This window comes from Rissa tridactyla, chromosome 1, assembly GCF_028500815.1.
Source record: "Rissa tridactyla isolate bRisTri1 chromosome 1, bRisTri1.patW.cur.20221130, whole genome shotgun sequence".
Lineage (NCBI taxonomy): Eukaryota > Metazoa > Chordata > Aves > Charadriiformes > Laridae > Rissa > Rissa tridactyla.
The window spans coordinates 19,900,694-19,916,498 of NC_071466.1; the positions used below are offsets into that span (position 1 = coordinate 19,900,694).

Consider the following 15,805-nt stretch of genomic DNA (forward strand, 5'->3'; position numbering starts at 1 on the left):
TAATTTAGGAAGATATTCACTTGGCTGGGGAATACCACTTAGCCCCTGTTTGCAAAGCGTGTGTGAGCTTTCCAGAGTACACAGGACTTGAGCTGCTTCTCTCTGAATAAATAATCCTCTCCCATCACATACATATACACACATCCCCATCCAAATTAATGTTCTTACCTTATCTTTATTTTCAGAGTCAGAATCCTCACGTTTGGTCCGAATGACAAAGGGAGTAGATAATCTCAGGAGAACTCGTTCAAATGTGGCACTGATTTTAGGAGAAACTATGTCAAAGCAGTCTTGGAATTTCAGAGTTTTATGACTGTCACATCTGAGCTGCTTCCTAAGACCTTCTCCAAGCTGGAGAATCAGCATGTTTGGATCAAACATCAGATGAAACGGGAAAGCTCTGCAGAAGGTGCTGATGCTAATCCTCAGGTCTAAGGGGGACTGAGAAGTTCCCGGTGGAAGTGCTTTTGTGATATTTGCATTTTCATGTTCTTTGATAAGGAAAGTCAGACAGCTGCAGTTACCTGTGTTCGTCCCCTCTGAACACAACTTATCATTAGTCACCTGTTCTACTTCCACCTCCAAGCGGTAAATCTTCTTTGCTGCTGCCTTTATCATTCCCATCATTGCAAATCCCACAATCTGATGTGGATGAAAGTAATGAAGCATGAGATTGCCTTCAGGGAGCTCTTTGCATAGGAAAGAAGGGGATTCCAGGGTGGCCTGTCTTCCAAAGGAAGTTCTAATGTGCTCCAGCAAAGCATCAAAGCCATTGAAGAAGTCTTGAAGGGTCCCACCTACAGCTCGAAGAACTCTCTCATTCTCATCAAAGCAGATATTGAAGAATTCCTCCCCAAACTTTTCTCGCATTTCCTCAAACTTCAAACCTATAGGACAGCGAGACACCGATCAACAACATAGTATTGCTACTGTGTGACATTTTCCCCTTGTTCTCTATTTGCCCAGTATTTTTCCAAGTCAGCGGGAGTGGCTTTTTCACTGGATACCTACCCATAGGACTTCTGTTTTCTCTGGTGGTTGGGAATAACCCTAGAAGCCATTTTTGCATGTCATTTTATTTCCTCATGCTTTCAGCTTGGTGTCCCAGCCAGCTACTTGTGGGATTTACACTTGCCTGTATCCTTTTCCCTGCTGGAAGCCAGAATACATTAAAATTTCCTGGACTTTTGCATGTCACATGCAGTCCACTATGTGAATGCACCCAGCCATGGGTACATCCCTGCCATTGTTGACGTAGCCACAAATGAGGTTTCTGCTTTTATAGCCCTTCTGTTCACTGCCTTGGTGAGGGATCCAGCTCTTGAATAAGCTACTGGGGTTCAAAGTCAGGCCTTTGGCTTTCAGTAAGCAATGTAAAGCCCTGCAGTCAGGTGACACTTTAGTAGCTGGGGGAGGAGGGTTCTGGGTTTTGTTTTGTTTTTTTAGACAAAATACTTTTCTCATTATAGCTATTGGGCACTGCCAGAAGATACGAAGGAATAATTACTTCTTTTTTGTTGCTTGCAAAGGAAAGCAAAGCCTTTCTATTTTAGGCTTTTACCCTCACCCATTTTTTTAAAAAAAAACCCTGCTTAGAGTGATCTAAACTGCTAGTAAGATGGGACAGCTCTGTGATTTCTCACAACGTCACTTCAAGTCTCCATCACAGAAATTCAAAAGGTTTTGATTTACAGTGGTGGTAAGGCTGGTATTGCTGAAGGCATGAAAAAATATCAGTAATGGAAGCCCCTGGATAAAAATGTGTATCAAATCCTACTCTGGTTTGTTATTTACCATTTTAAGGATTTAAGAAAAAATAGCTTTGAGATGGTTATTAAACATTTGCCTCTGTCTTATTTTAGGGAAGACATGCTTTGTTAAGTTTCATCTGTATATAATCCCCATATCACATAGTAGAGTAACAAAATTAAGCAGTTTGTATTGTTCTAACCTGTAATAGAAGAAAAAGAAGTATGAATCATCTGTATGTGAATTACAAATATCCAGCAAGTGTTTTCAAAGGAAATTAATATAAGAATTAACAACATAGTTCCTCCAGTGTATTGAAATAAAATCCTATTTCAGTCAACTACTTGAACACCTTAAAACTTATCTTGAATTCTAACAGAAATGAAGGGCGGTTATTTATTTCCTAAGGGCACAACAGGCCCTTTATTTTAATATGCGTTCAGCTTGCTTTATAACATTGATAAGATCACAGTGGATCACTGAATTTCTCATTGTTTGTTTAGTTTGCTTGTAGGCTTTTAAATTTCGAAGAACAGTACGATTAGTGACTTTCATGTCCAAGAGGTATAACTGTGGGCAGAAGAAGTCGTGCATCTCTTGTTTGCAGACAATAACCTTTGATCATCCCAAGGCAGCGTCTGAACTGCCTATTGCACACAGGCATAGTTGTAACGATCAATATTCACAAGGGATCTGGGCCCTCCACAGCTTTGCAAACTACCTGCAACGATAGTTTTGTTTGGACCTTCAATATGATTAATAGCAGATTAAAAAGCATAAAATTACATATATAAACAGGACAACATGACAACATGACAAAACATATTTTACAAAAGAAGTAATAGTAATAATTTGGGAAAGTTCTTTCAAATGCCATTACTCATAATCAAATTTGGTCACTAAACTAGGTTATTATAAAAATATTCCCAGGATCTTTTATGACCACAGATGGTCAGATCTGTGGCTAAGCCAAAAGAAAGTACCTCTGGTACACAATGCCCCCTAATATCCTGACTCAGAGGACAGTGTGCCAATTCCTGACTCATTACCGCTACGTCTGCATAACATAGTATTGTAACATCTTCCATAAAAATACTCACTATAAGAATACTCACAAAAAGAATTAAATTCTAAGCCATACCAATAACATTCTCATAGATGGATATTAATAGCAAGGAGCTAAGAAATTATTATATTCATATGTATACAGAAGCATATAGCCATATTTTTAAATCTCATGGTTCCGTAGAGTAGCTTTAGAGTGACATCCCAGAAAGCTGCCCAAAGTGATAGCATAGGTTTGTTGTCTTTAATGTGTATTATAAAATTACAGTAAAACGGTCAGTTGCCCTGGTGCCACTAACTGAAAATAGGGTATGCAGAACTGATCACTTGTGTACTTTATTGCTACATGTGTAAGCCTTGTGTCGTTATCATTAGCGGGAGCTGTATCTTAGTATTCAGCCTAAGTTCCTGCTGATTGTCTTAGACTGGTCTTATTGTCTGCCCTGGAGGACTGGCTGTTCAATCTGGATGCAAGGTACTTACTCCAAGCAACATGAATTATACTATGAAATTCAGGTCAATGACCTGGCTCAAGGACATGCCACTACTTTTAAAAACATTTTAGCTTTGAATTGAGTTGCACACAGTACCAGCAGAAAATTAGATTAGCTCAGAATAGAAAAATGGATATAGCCAAACTCAACCAAACGGCTGGTCTGTCTTAGTTGGGAATTTTCTCTCTAATAATAGACACTATGAGATACTGAGAAAATCAAAGTCAACCAACCTTCTAAAACAAACAAGTATAATGTAGCTATCGGGGAAGTTTATTCCTAAGTCTCACTAATAACAGGCCAATTTTTGCTTGAAGCACAATGGTTTTTCTTTAAATCAAAAATCTTTATTTAAATTCCTATTATACAAACACACGCAAACTATTTTTTTCTGTATTTCTACAAAGCTCTTAGCTTCAGTGATGAGCTTGTATGAAGTTGGACAAAATACTACATACGTATTTTTACTGACTTATTCCTGCCTCTGCTATTGAAACAAACGATGAACAGAAGCACACACTCACCTAACATTAACTCGGTATATATTTCATCATGACATTTTCATTTACTACAATATAAATGATCTCGATCTTTTGATTATCTTCTGTGGAGTTTCTCCCTACCCCTTCCTCTATATTTGTATCTGTTTAGCTTTCAAGAGACAATAGAAATTACCATCATCATCACAAGGAGAGAAAATGTCAGACTGCATCAGATCGCTATTCAGCTGCTCTGAAATCTTGCCTCAGCAGTGATTGGTATCAGATGCTATAGAAAAACTGTAAAATCTGATGGAAAATCATGAAAAAACATGGTTTTGAGGAAGCTCCTCCCTAATTGCTACAGTAAATGTTTGGCTTATTCACTGAAATGGATGGAAGTACCAGATCAGGAGATAGTTTTATTACATATAGAAAAACCTGCTCATTACAAGAATTCTCAGAACTCATTGTCTCTGTAGTGGATACATTACGGAATTTGGAGAATTCCACAGGCTAATTATTATCTTTAAAAATTACATTCGGTATTATTTCCAGCTCCAACTTATTCAGTATTTCCTCTGGTTTTTCTTTTATTTTCAGAAAAGAAATAAAATCTTCAAAATAATCTTCTTTATAACCTTCAGGTTATACATCTGCATAAACAGTATAATCTTTTCAAACCGATCTGACATTAAATTCTTTCTCTGCATCTTCATTTTGTTTTCATTTTGATTTTGCAGTGGAAGAATTCAAATTGAAGATGGCACTGAAAATGTGCATCAACTTCTGTTCATCAAAATCGATGATTCGCTATTCCTTTCTAAAAAGCTGGCATTTCCATTCTTTCTTTTCCACTATAGACCTCTAATAAAAATTTTCATTCAGCTGCCCAGAAAAAAAATTAAATATTTGAGACCTGTATCCATGCCCAGCACTTCCAAATGTAGAGGCCACTGCACTCCCATATTGCCTCATGCATGACCCCGACCACCACAGATAAAGATTCACAATGGGTTCTAGCTTGCAATAAGTAAGTAGGAAAAAAGTCTTCCTTAGTCTCACCAAGACATTTCACTAAACAGTAGTGATACAAAATAAGCCAAAATTCATCCCAACACTCTCTGCTGTTGACCAAGTTAAGCCATTTGTTATTTTGAGCTTCTGTTATTTACCAACCTTCTACTAATACACTGAATGAAATTCTAAAACATCATCAGTCTCAATTTACTTTCCCCTTGGAAAGTTATCATCTACTGTGTTCCTACCACTGAATCCACCAATCACATGTCTTAACTCTAATAATTTTTTTCCTTAGTAGTTTCTTTTTGTTACATTTTCTTACAATGTCATTTTTATTCTAGCCCATACTGGACAGAAATAAAATATGAACATCATAGAAGGAAACTGAGGCAAAGCAACAATAGAATGAAGATATTGCTCTGGGCTTCCATTACAAAGCACTTTGGGATCTATGACAAAAGTACTATAAAGGTCTATGATTATCCTGTGAAAATGTGTCTCGAAGACATTTAGAGAAGAGATCCTATACTTGTGAGCCAGATTCAAAATTACCAAAGTCTTTTAGCATGGGCTCAAAGTACAAATTAAGTATTTCACTGAACTGGAGCAGAAATAGATGACTTCATCCTGTAATAACATGCTAGTAAAAGGTCCTTCTTCATTTTCTTTTCAGCAGTTGCTGTAAACTGCAAACCCACTACAAAACGTCAAGGAACTAATACAGTATTTCTAAGTATTTTGTACATTACAAAGTGGAGAAATTAGATAGGAATCTGTTCCCATAAAGAAAATCAAAAATCACAGGCTCTTCAGAAACAAATAGAAGATGAAGCATGTAATTGATAAAAACATCAAAGTAATCCGTTAACTTGCAGAGCATGCAGAAGAAGTTACAAGCCATCCAGTTCTTCCTTAAAGTATATCAGACAATGGAGACAATGGTTGCAGAGTGGCCAGCATCTGATTCCTTTGGCATAGAAAAATACCTTTTTTCTGGGATACCCATTAAGAATCTGTAAATGTCAAATATTAACGGAATGGGAAAATTCAATATGCAATTCCAGAACTCATACTGTGGAAGGAAGCAGATTTTGCCACGTTCAATTATAGCAAATACCTCTTAAATGGTTTTGGATTAGCAGATTTTTGGCATGAATAAAATCTTTTCCTTAAACAGTCTTTTGGACAGACAGCCAGGTGGCAGTTCAGAATTCCAAAGCATAATTCAAGATGGTAGGGAAAGCAACGTTTATTCTCTCAATAAAAAAGATTTCAGTACATACAGACTAATGCGGAAAGGTACATTAGATGAATAATTTGGCTCCTAAGTGAGCCTAGTACAGGATCTAATTACTGTGTAAAGGACTTTGATCTTACTTCATTATGATGGTGAATGTGTATCATCCTGGGAATCCAGACAGTATTTTTAAATTATTGTTTTTCGTGGTTTTTATATAAATATAGTAACATCATTTTGTACCTTTACATATGGTTTTGACACAACTGTAAAATGTGTACTACACTTCTCTTATAGGGCCATAAAGGGCCTGCATATTTTTCAAGATTTCATAAAATAAAAATGAGAATTATTGCTTAAAAGAATTCCTCACACTTGTTCACCTATAATACCTGCTTTATACAATTTTAATGAGGCGTTTTCTTTCCTTGTTAAAGTGAGGGTCTCCTCTGACAAATGATGCTTAGAAATATCACTGTAGTTACTGCCTCTTGGTAAGGACCTGATGACCTGTGCTCAGCATACATGTAAAAGATCCTCCTCTGAACTACTGACACAGGAAGCTCAGCTGAGCTATTAAGAACAGGCAATGTTCTTTTTTTTTTCCCCATATAACACTTTCAGAAGCAGCTCATTCTGCAGGCAAAGCCAAGCTGTCTGAATCAAGACATCACCATTTTATGTCTCCCATCACATCTTGGAAATCTCACTTCTTAGATTTGCACAGGGTTTACTAAATGAAAACTGCAATCACTAGGTTGGGGATTCCTAAAAATAAGGCAGATCCAGTTTTTGTGTTAACTCTAGAGATCAAACGGCAATAAGAACAGAGTTTTTTTAATTTGCTTTTGCATTAAAATAAGCATATATGCCTTTGAATTGGCATGGGGAGCAGAACTTCACTTCTTGGAAAGGATAAAATTGTAATTAAATCTGAAAACTTTTCCCATGAAATGCAAAATCATCTCTCATAATTCCTCACATTCACAAAGGGCTCAATTCAGCTGACTAAATACACAAATCTAATGCTACTTGAGTCTTCATAAGGTATCCAAGACATCTACAAAAGGACTAACAGATAGTTAAGACATTTACCAGGACATGGGACTTAAGGGAGACCTACACATTTTTGAATGTTTGACAGAGGCCACCCAGGATACCTTACAGCACCTAAAATAATGGTAAACACCTACATTTAGTCAATGAATCATGGCCAGAATGTCTTCCACTTTATAAATAGTCTTCTACAAGATGTTATTGTACATCATAACTTCAAACTGCTCACTATCTACTGGTAGTTCATCTGCTTTCTTACAATAAATAGCTCTGATTTGAGAAGAGTGGGATGTCTAAGACCATTTGGTATAAACATTTGTCCTTTTCTAATTTAGATGTATTCATCTCAGATTTGAAACCACATGAATTATGTGATTTTTGTTTAGATTACTTTTGTATTGCCAGTGCACTGTAACATCTGCTAAATAGTAGGAGTCCTGTGTGTATAGCTTAGACCCCCCCAGGAGAGAGTTCCAAGTATTATTAAAATCCATTAGTATCGCCAGTCCTCTGGGCCATGTAACATTTCCTTTTATGCCATTTGTAAACCAACAACTTTAATTATAAATCAGGCTGTGTATCCTAAATTAGTTGCATCCTAATGACTATCTGCAGTTCTTAGCTCAAAGGAAAAGCAAAGTGATAGTTATTTACGTACTTTAAATATATAAACATTTACAGTTTTCAGACACCTGTCGAGCAGTCAGTGTGCCAAACCTTTGTCCATCTTTTCCAATTACATCACCTGGTTTAAATCTCACTGTAAACTAAGATCTGTCCTGGCATCTCCTTTTCAGCGTATTTCCTGCCTCTTCAAATGTAGTATTTCTCAGCAGTGATGTGCTGTTATTATTTAATAGCTACCAGAATGATCCCAAATATATTCCTCTTTAACTACAGAATATGGGTAAGAGCTGAGATTTTCTTAAGTTTCATCAAGGAAACGCAGATCTTCAACTTTGACAAATGTACAGAGAGCAAATGACTTTTATAGAATTATGCCCTTTGCACTAAATGAAGGAACAGCCCTGCAAGACATATTTAGGCATGAAGTGATTTGCTCTATATAAAGCAGCCTACAGCACATATCTCCTTCGGTGATGACAAGCAAATGTCACCCAGAGCAAGAGCTCTCTAAACCCCTACCCAACGATGGATTCCACCTGCTCCTCAGTGTCTTGGGGAGGCTGAATCCACAAACCTGATTTATCTCCCTGATGGGATGGAGCTCTGGGCTGGGATTCCACGTAACTTATCACCAGGGCATTCAGCAATCCTCACCACTGTGGCATATCATCCTCCAAACGGAAGACGCCCAGAAAGATACTCACTTAGAAATGACAGAGGACCAAAGTCCTCACACCACTCTCAGAAGCAAAATCAAGAGGATGAGCATTATTATTAACCTGTCAGTTAAGAATGCCTAACAGGAAAAATTATTGCAATACATTTAAATCCACATGCGGAGCTGACTTACCAGCCATTGACATACGCTGGGCATTTTTTAAGGAAAATAAGGTAACTGTAGCAGGATTTTAGGAACCAAATTTTTATAACAGATGAAAAAGAATTCTGTTGTATAAATTAATTTCTTGAATAAAAAAGTGGAAGAGAATATTTTTCTGTATTTTAAGCAATGGAAGGACAGATAGGTGGAATTATTTCTCCAGGCCTCCTTGTTAAAACAAATATCCGATATAAGTGCATTTTTAACTTCAGGCTGTGCACCCAAGGTGTTTCAAGTGTTATTTATGCAGTGTACATCACATGGTGTTGCAGTACATACAATTTAGACATTGTAGTCTAATACACAAAGAGGTTTTCAAAGACAACATTTCTTCCACGTCATTAAAGATTGGGTATGAACATCTACTTCTGCTTTGCAAATTTTGCACAACTGATTTTTTTTATAGTTATTTATGAATATAAATTATTTCTCATTAGTTTTACTATGAAAGTTATGACAGATTACAGAGTTCCCCATCAAGATGCAAAGAATCGCCAAAGAAAATACTGGTGACATCTAAAGGACAACAGGTAACTCCCTTCATGAAACTCCCTTTCTTTTTTTGTGTATGAAGGATTGAAATAAGAGTGAAAAATAGTTCATTTCCACAAAGCTACATTGTGCACAGTGTTTGAAAAAGAGTTTTTGGAGGACATGAGGTGAAGGCAGTACAATTTTTATCTAGTTTGTGCCTTTGGGATGTGCGAAACATCATGTGATGTAACAGAAGTACGTAGTGGAGTTGAAAAATGGAAACTGGGTGTTTCTCTATTGCTTCGTAAAGCTTAGTACCACAGACCTACCTAGAATATCTGCCCAAAAGATAAGCAGCAGACAGGTCATGAAGGCTTTATGTCCCAAAATAAATTCCTTACAGTAGGAATTACAGACTAATAATTAAAAAAAAGTTTTCATCCTTATTTTCCTGTCACCAAAGTTTTAATTTGGAACTACCTGGAATTCTTCTGCTTTATTCTGACTAGCTGCAATTAAGTCAAAATGGACAGTCTAATCTTACTTGAAATTAAATTATTTTAAATTATGGGGACAAAAGCAGTCCCAAACAAGATTTGGCTGTCATTGCTCAAAGTGCTGAATGTACAAATGGTATGAAAACATCTGCTTTGAGAAGGTTAAAATATGAACAGCACTGACATATGGTTTAAAGGATTAAAAAAACCCAAACTGTTATCTTCATTGTACAGATGGGAAAATGAGGCACAGAAAGAATAAAAACTTGTCCAAGGTCAAATAAGAAATCTCTTCAGATATAATCTTTCTCTCTAACATACCTCAGTATAAATTTATAGTCACCTAAAAGAAATGTGGTAGTCATCCTCGTAATATACTTAATCACAGGAATCTTTTTCTTATCATTATTTCTAAAATAAGTTCAAACTAACAACACCAATCTGCTCTGAACACCGCTTAGCTAGCCAGCTAAAAGCATTATCTGTGTCAACAGGATAAAACATACCAGTGCTTATTCTTTGAAATACTTTATTTCCAACTAGGAACTTTACAAAGGCTCCCTTTAGAAGCTAGGATTTCTCTTCTCTTTTTCCCATCTTCCAAGAAACTGTCACTTGTTTTTCCTTTGGGTGATAGGCTTATGAAGGACACTGTAAAAGTGTGGAAGTACCAAATAAAGAAAGCAGAGTCCACCATAAAGGCATCTGGAGTATTTTCAAAGGGATACAAAGTTAAATGAAATATTCCAGCCTCAGAAGCTGTCACCACAAAGGAAAGCTGTGCCATTGATCTGGTATCAAACATAGTTTACAGTATGTGAGCATGGTGGTTGTGGTTCCCTTAATTACAGTGGATCAAAGCAGGAGGAGCTCTATTGATGTCTAGACTTGTAGCAGGAGCAACTCAGCGAGGAGATGAGGAGAATCAGGTCCTTCCACTGCAGGAAGATGGTGTCACACTTTAGTGATGGATTGACAGGAGGAAAATTCCAGTATTCATACATGATAAATCACATGCATCGAGCTGAGCATACGGCTTGCAGCCAGCGCTTTGCTGTGAGCAGCGTAAGCACCAGGACCATGGTGAGAAGCATATGCTTACAATCTTCCAAGCTTACTAATGATTTTAGCATTTGCTGTCTTCTGATGAATAAGGAATGCCAAATGACTATTTTAGAGGCAGTTAGAAGGTCAGAAGAGGTGAATCACGTTGGCATTATCTAAGGTAAGAGAGCAGGAGGTTGCTTCAAGCACCTTTAAGGAAACACTTTCTTCCAGCCCTAGACAGCAAGTCCCTGTTACCGCTCAACTGAGAGCCAGATTTGGTTCAATAGTTTCTCTAGCCTCCATCACAGTCAGATTCATTCTTGTCTCCTGTCTCAGCAATGCCAATTGCTCTGGGTACACACCCCAGTGGTTACATCCTTCTTGCACAGAAGTGGCTCTCACTAAGTCTTATTCAACCAGAAAAATAACTGTATATGTGAGAATTAATTACGCAGCCTCCATTAATTATTTACCTGTTGTGATAGGAGCTACAATTAAAATGAAGAAGCTGGTTTAACTGCTCATTCCCTTATGCTCCTGTCCCAGACAAAGAGAAGGAAAGAAGTACTGCTTTTAAATTATGTCTGTGTTTTCCTCACATTATTGATTTTTTTTGCTATGAACTCAAATTAATTCTTTAAAAGGTGAGCTTTTCCAAGAGTAATTCTCTGCACACTTATTTTCAGCAAAGTCCACTTTAATAATTCCCTAAGACAGTAATCTGTAGCTGCTACCCCTACACTGTGATCCCAACGGTCTGATCTGCCCCTGACACACGTGCACCGTGAGCATAACAATGGAAAAACAGGCTGCACATTACTCAGCCATGCTAAGGGACCAAGACTAACATATTGATTTAAAAGCACGCTGAAGTTGAAAGTGTATTCATAACTATTTCTCAGAGCACATACTTTGTGTCATGGTGAAATAAGTACTGAATATCTGATTTGGTTTTCTATAATATTAATACACACATGATAACACAAAAAGTCCTTACTTTGCATGAATCCTGCCTTATCACTCATAACATTTGTTTCTCAGATTTAGCATTCAATTATTTAAAAATGTAAACAACAAAAAAACATAACTAATACTGGATATATTTACAATTTAATGTGTTCTATATTCTCTCCATGAACAAAAGTTCACAGTGCCAAGTACTATCTATTCCCAGCAGCAGTTAAAGACACTCAGAACTTCCCTGACAGTGCCTAGCATCTTGCAGAATAAGGCACGTGACACCGAAAAAAAGCATTTTGAATGCCAGTGAAACACAGTCATCTCTCAACTAGAATGTTAGGTGTTTCACAGAGGGTACCAAGTCTGCTTAACAGTTTGAGATACAAAAGATAGACATGCAAAGCATATACCTCCAGAAGGATTTTAAGTCAGCAGGATACAAAGGTCCAGACTACAACGTGGGCAGAATATCACTTTACCATATTCCCCTGACATGGAAGGTAAATCACATCTTTAATTACCATACAAGATCAGATTTCAGTGTTGTGCCTCCTGTTGAAGAAAGTCTCTCTAACTGCATAAGCCCATAAAAATGTTCCAGGCTTATCCTTTATATTACCAGCTCAAAGGAAAATAATTATGAACCAGAATGCCATCTTCCACTCCAACTTCAGTAGTCTACTGAGACCTCCAATGGAAGAGCAAAGAGGGTTTAGATATTACAAAAAGTACAGCCCCAGAGAAGCCATCTCTGCTCCAGGCTAAGCAAGCCCAGCTCCCTCAGCCCCTCCTCACATGGCAGGTGCTTCAGCCCCCATCATCTTGGTGGCCTCAGCTGAATTTCCTCCGGTTTATCAACTTTGCTATGGTTTTGAGCTCCTAACATTGGATTCAGTAATCCAGATGTGATCTAACAAGCACTGAGTAGAAGGGGATAATGAGTCCCTTCAGTCTGTATCTCTGCTCCTGTTCATACAGCCCAGGCTGCCACTGGCCACCTTTGCTGCCAGGACTCACCGCTGGCCCATGTCCCTCTTGCTGGCCACCCCCCGGGGCCTTTCCCACAGAGAAACAACTGCAGCAAGTCTCCATTTGCAGACTTCCATGAAAGCAGCAGATGGCAAATGACAGCGCTCCACAGCTGATGCTAGATAGCAGCAGGTACACTGACAGCTACAACAGTTCAGCCACTGTGCTGCAAGTGGGTGAGCTGTGGTCACTTGACCTCAGGACTGAGCCCAGACAGTGGTAAACACATTGACCAACACGACCACGCTGGTATTACTTTCTTTTTAGTAGAGGCATAATTGCATACAATTAAGATATGAGAACACTTCATGTCTTAGAACTTAAAAAGTTATTTTCAATTGTTAGAGTCCTGGAAGTAGAGCTGTGTAATGTCAGCTTTGCTACACTGCAAATGAATATCACAAATAAATTAGGAATTACTATTTTGAAACAATTACCTTTAAAAGTAGTAACTACTTTTCCTCCTTACAGTTCCCTGTAAAATGTAGACAATTGCCCAGTGGTTAAAGTTTAGTCTGTAAAGTTTACTCTAAAACAAGGAAGATGATCAGTTTCATAGAAGTGAAAGAGTTAAAACAACCCCAGTAAAAAACTAAGTTCTTAGTATTAAGCTCTGAGCCTTATATTTTCTTTGCCTTTTATGACAGATTTTTATCAGGAACACAGGTCTGACGGAAGCTTACCAACAACTTGGGAAGGAGAATAAGCTGGATATGAATGGATGGATATGAATATGAATGGATGCAAATAGCCAGCTATCTAATTTTGACAGCTATCAAGACAATTGCACTTCAGTGATGGGTGACATCATATTGACATGCAATTTCTAAAAGTTTATTGCAACAAGCAGTCTTCACTATGAATATATGTTTCCAGAATGTTTCGTGTCTCAGGTACATCCTGCTCTGTGTTTCCCAGGCCCTCTATCCACCAGGCCCAGAGATGATAAAAGTATCTCTTGTTCTGTAGAACCCCCATAAAAGCACTTGAGATAAATCCAAGACCAAGGCCTGCAAAGATGCAAGTCCATTTGGACTCAAAGCCTTTTAAACTTTATTGTTAGGGTTGGACAGGACCTTAAAGTTCATCTAGTTCCAATCCCCCTGCCATGGGCAGGGACATCTCCCACTTGATCAGGTTGCTCAGAGCCCCATCCAGCCTGGCCTTAAAAACTTCCAGGGATGGGGCTTCCACCACCTCTCTGGGCAACCTGTTCCAGTGTCTCACCACCCTCATGGTGAAGAACTTCTTCCTAACGTCCAGTCTGAATCGACCCATCTCTAGCTTTAATCCATTCCCTCTAGTCCTACCATTACCCGACATCCTAAAAAGTCCCTCCCCAGCTTTCTTGTAGGCCCCCTTAAGACAGTGGTAGGCCACTATAAGGTCCCCTCGGAGCCTTCTTTTCTCCAGACTGAACAACCCCAACTCTCTCAGTCTGTCCTCATAGGAGAGGTGCTCCAGCCCTCTGATCATCCTCGTGGCCCTTCTCTGGACACGTTCCAGCACGTCCATATCTCTCTTGTAGCAGGGGCTCCAGAATTGGATGCAGTACTCCAGGTTGCACAATACACCTCCACTGACCACTGAAAAATCATTCTGGATTGTCTCAAAGACACAAAATACATGTAGAAAACGAGACAAATGTAGTAACAGCACGCTGATATGTAGCTGCCTACATCCTAAATTTCCTTTGTTGGAGCAAAAATTCCTTGGTTCATTGTTGGTATTAGAATGGTCAGTAGACTTTCCTTCCAACTAAAGGAAACAAATCCCCTTGAAAAAATACATACCAAGTACATTGGCCGTACACTGGAGAATTCCTGAGACATCTTCAGTTTCTTCATTGCCAGAGCAGTCTGTATAGGAGCATCTGTTTGATATATTATGAAAGTTCTTCTCTGCATCCCTGTAACTACAGTAAAAAAAGAGTAAAAAAGTTATAGCATATCCTTATACAAATGCAAGGTCGACAAATGTCTTCCAGAAGTGGTGGTAAAGGATGCCTTTAGCCTCCCTTGTCTCTTCTCCCCTTGATCACCTCCGTTCCATTCGTGCACTATCACACATGGATGACAACACATTAGTAGCCTGGGTATCTCAAGTATTATCTGTAATGAGAATGAAGACATAAGAATAAAATAGTACCAAAGGGCTGGAGCGTAACGGAAGGGTATCAGACAGATCTGTCTTATACGTCATTCCCACTGGGGTGTTGTCTATAACAAAGTTGTACAGTTAACTCCAAGCAAGATGTTTATGAGGCAATGGTGAGTATCTAATAAGAAGAATAAATCTTCCACAGCACATTACATTAGCACTGCAAGTATAAAACCCAGCTTTCTCTGTGGATTATCTTTGGAAAAGATCTCAGCAGAAAGAAGGATGCCAAGCTGCAACTTACTAAGCTATCAAGAATAAAGTTTGTGCTATAGCCTGTTAAACAAAAAATAAAAAGAACCTCACCACTGATAAAAGAACAGAGCTGTGGTCTGACCAGCAAGATACCAGCTACCATCTAAATTATTCTATTTGATTTAGCTTTGCTGGATTGGTTTTCCTTAATTCAACAGAAACAGAGCAGCAGCTCAAACTATGTTTAAAACAAACCTTTATGCAGGTGATAATGATGACAGAAGAGGGAATACAAGTGAAGAAAATATTGCAGCAGAGTGATAATGCGCTTGGCAAAATATACAATTGATTTAGCTCAATGCCCAGAGAAAAGCTTATCTAATGACTATTTTACTAACAGTTGTGTTATGCTTTCATACTTTGTTTATACTTCAGGAGGCCACGTCCTGACACAGTGTCAGAGCTGACCCAGAGCCCAAAGCCAGGGCCCAGCCCCACCGCCATGCCAGCAGCCAGGCCTCTTCCGCCAGCCTCACCGAATCCCTGACTGACCCCACGGCCACTCCTCACCTCTCATCTTGACTGGGACGGGAGATCTGATGAACACTTATGTTGTATGGGGTGTCAGCCAGGTGCTGGCAGGGGGCACTGCGGGGGCCGCTGTGAGGAGAGGCCAGTTCCAGACTGTTCCAGCAACCCCACCGCAGGGCACAGCTCAGCCCCTCAGACAAAATGGCAGCACCTCTGGAAAAATGTATATAAGAAAGGGCAAAGCACCTCATGGTGATGTGAGGGGTGAGGAAAAGAAGTGACAGAAACAGCCCTGTGAACAC

General features: G+C 38.7%; 1 protein-coding gene across 1 annotated transcript in view; it reads right to left on the reverse strand.

The window, feature by feature from the left end:
* The window catches only part of GUCY1A2 (guanylate cyclase 1 soluble subunit alpha 2), a 182,742-nt gene that overhangs the window by 151,536 nt on the left and 15,401 nt on the right, over nt 1-15,805 (reverse strand). Inside the window, exons 3-4 of the mRNA XM_054203627.1 lie at nt 14,411-14,532; nt 169-887 (exon numbers count right to left, since the gene is read on the reverse strand). Of these exons, the coding sequence (XP_054059602.1) occupies nt 169-887; nt 14,411-14,532 (841 nt within the window). The remainder of the gene's footprint in view (nt 1-168; nt 888-14,410; nt 14,533-15,805) is intronic.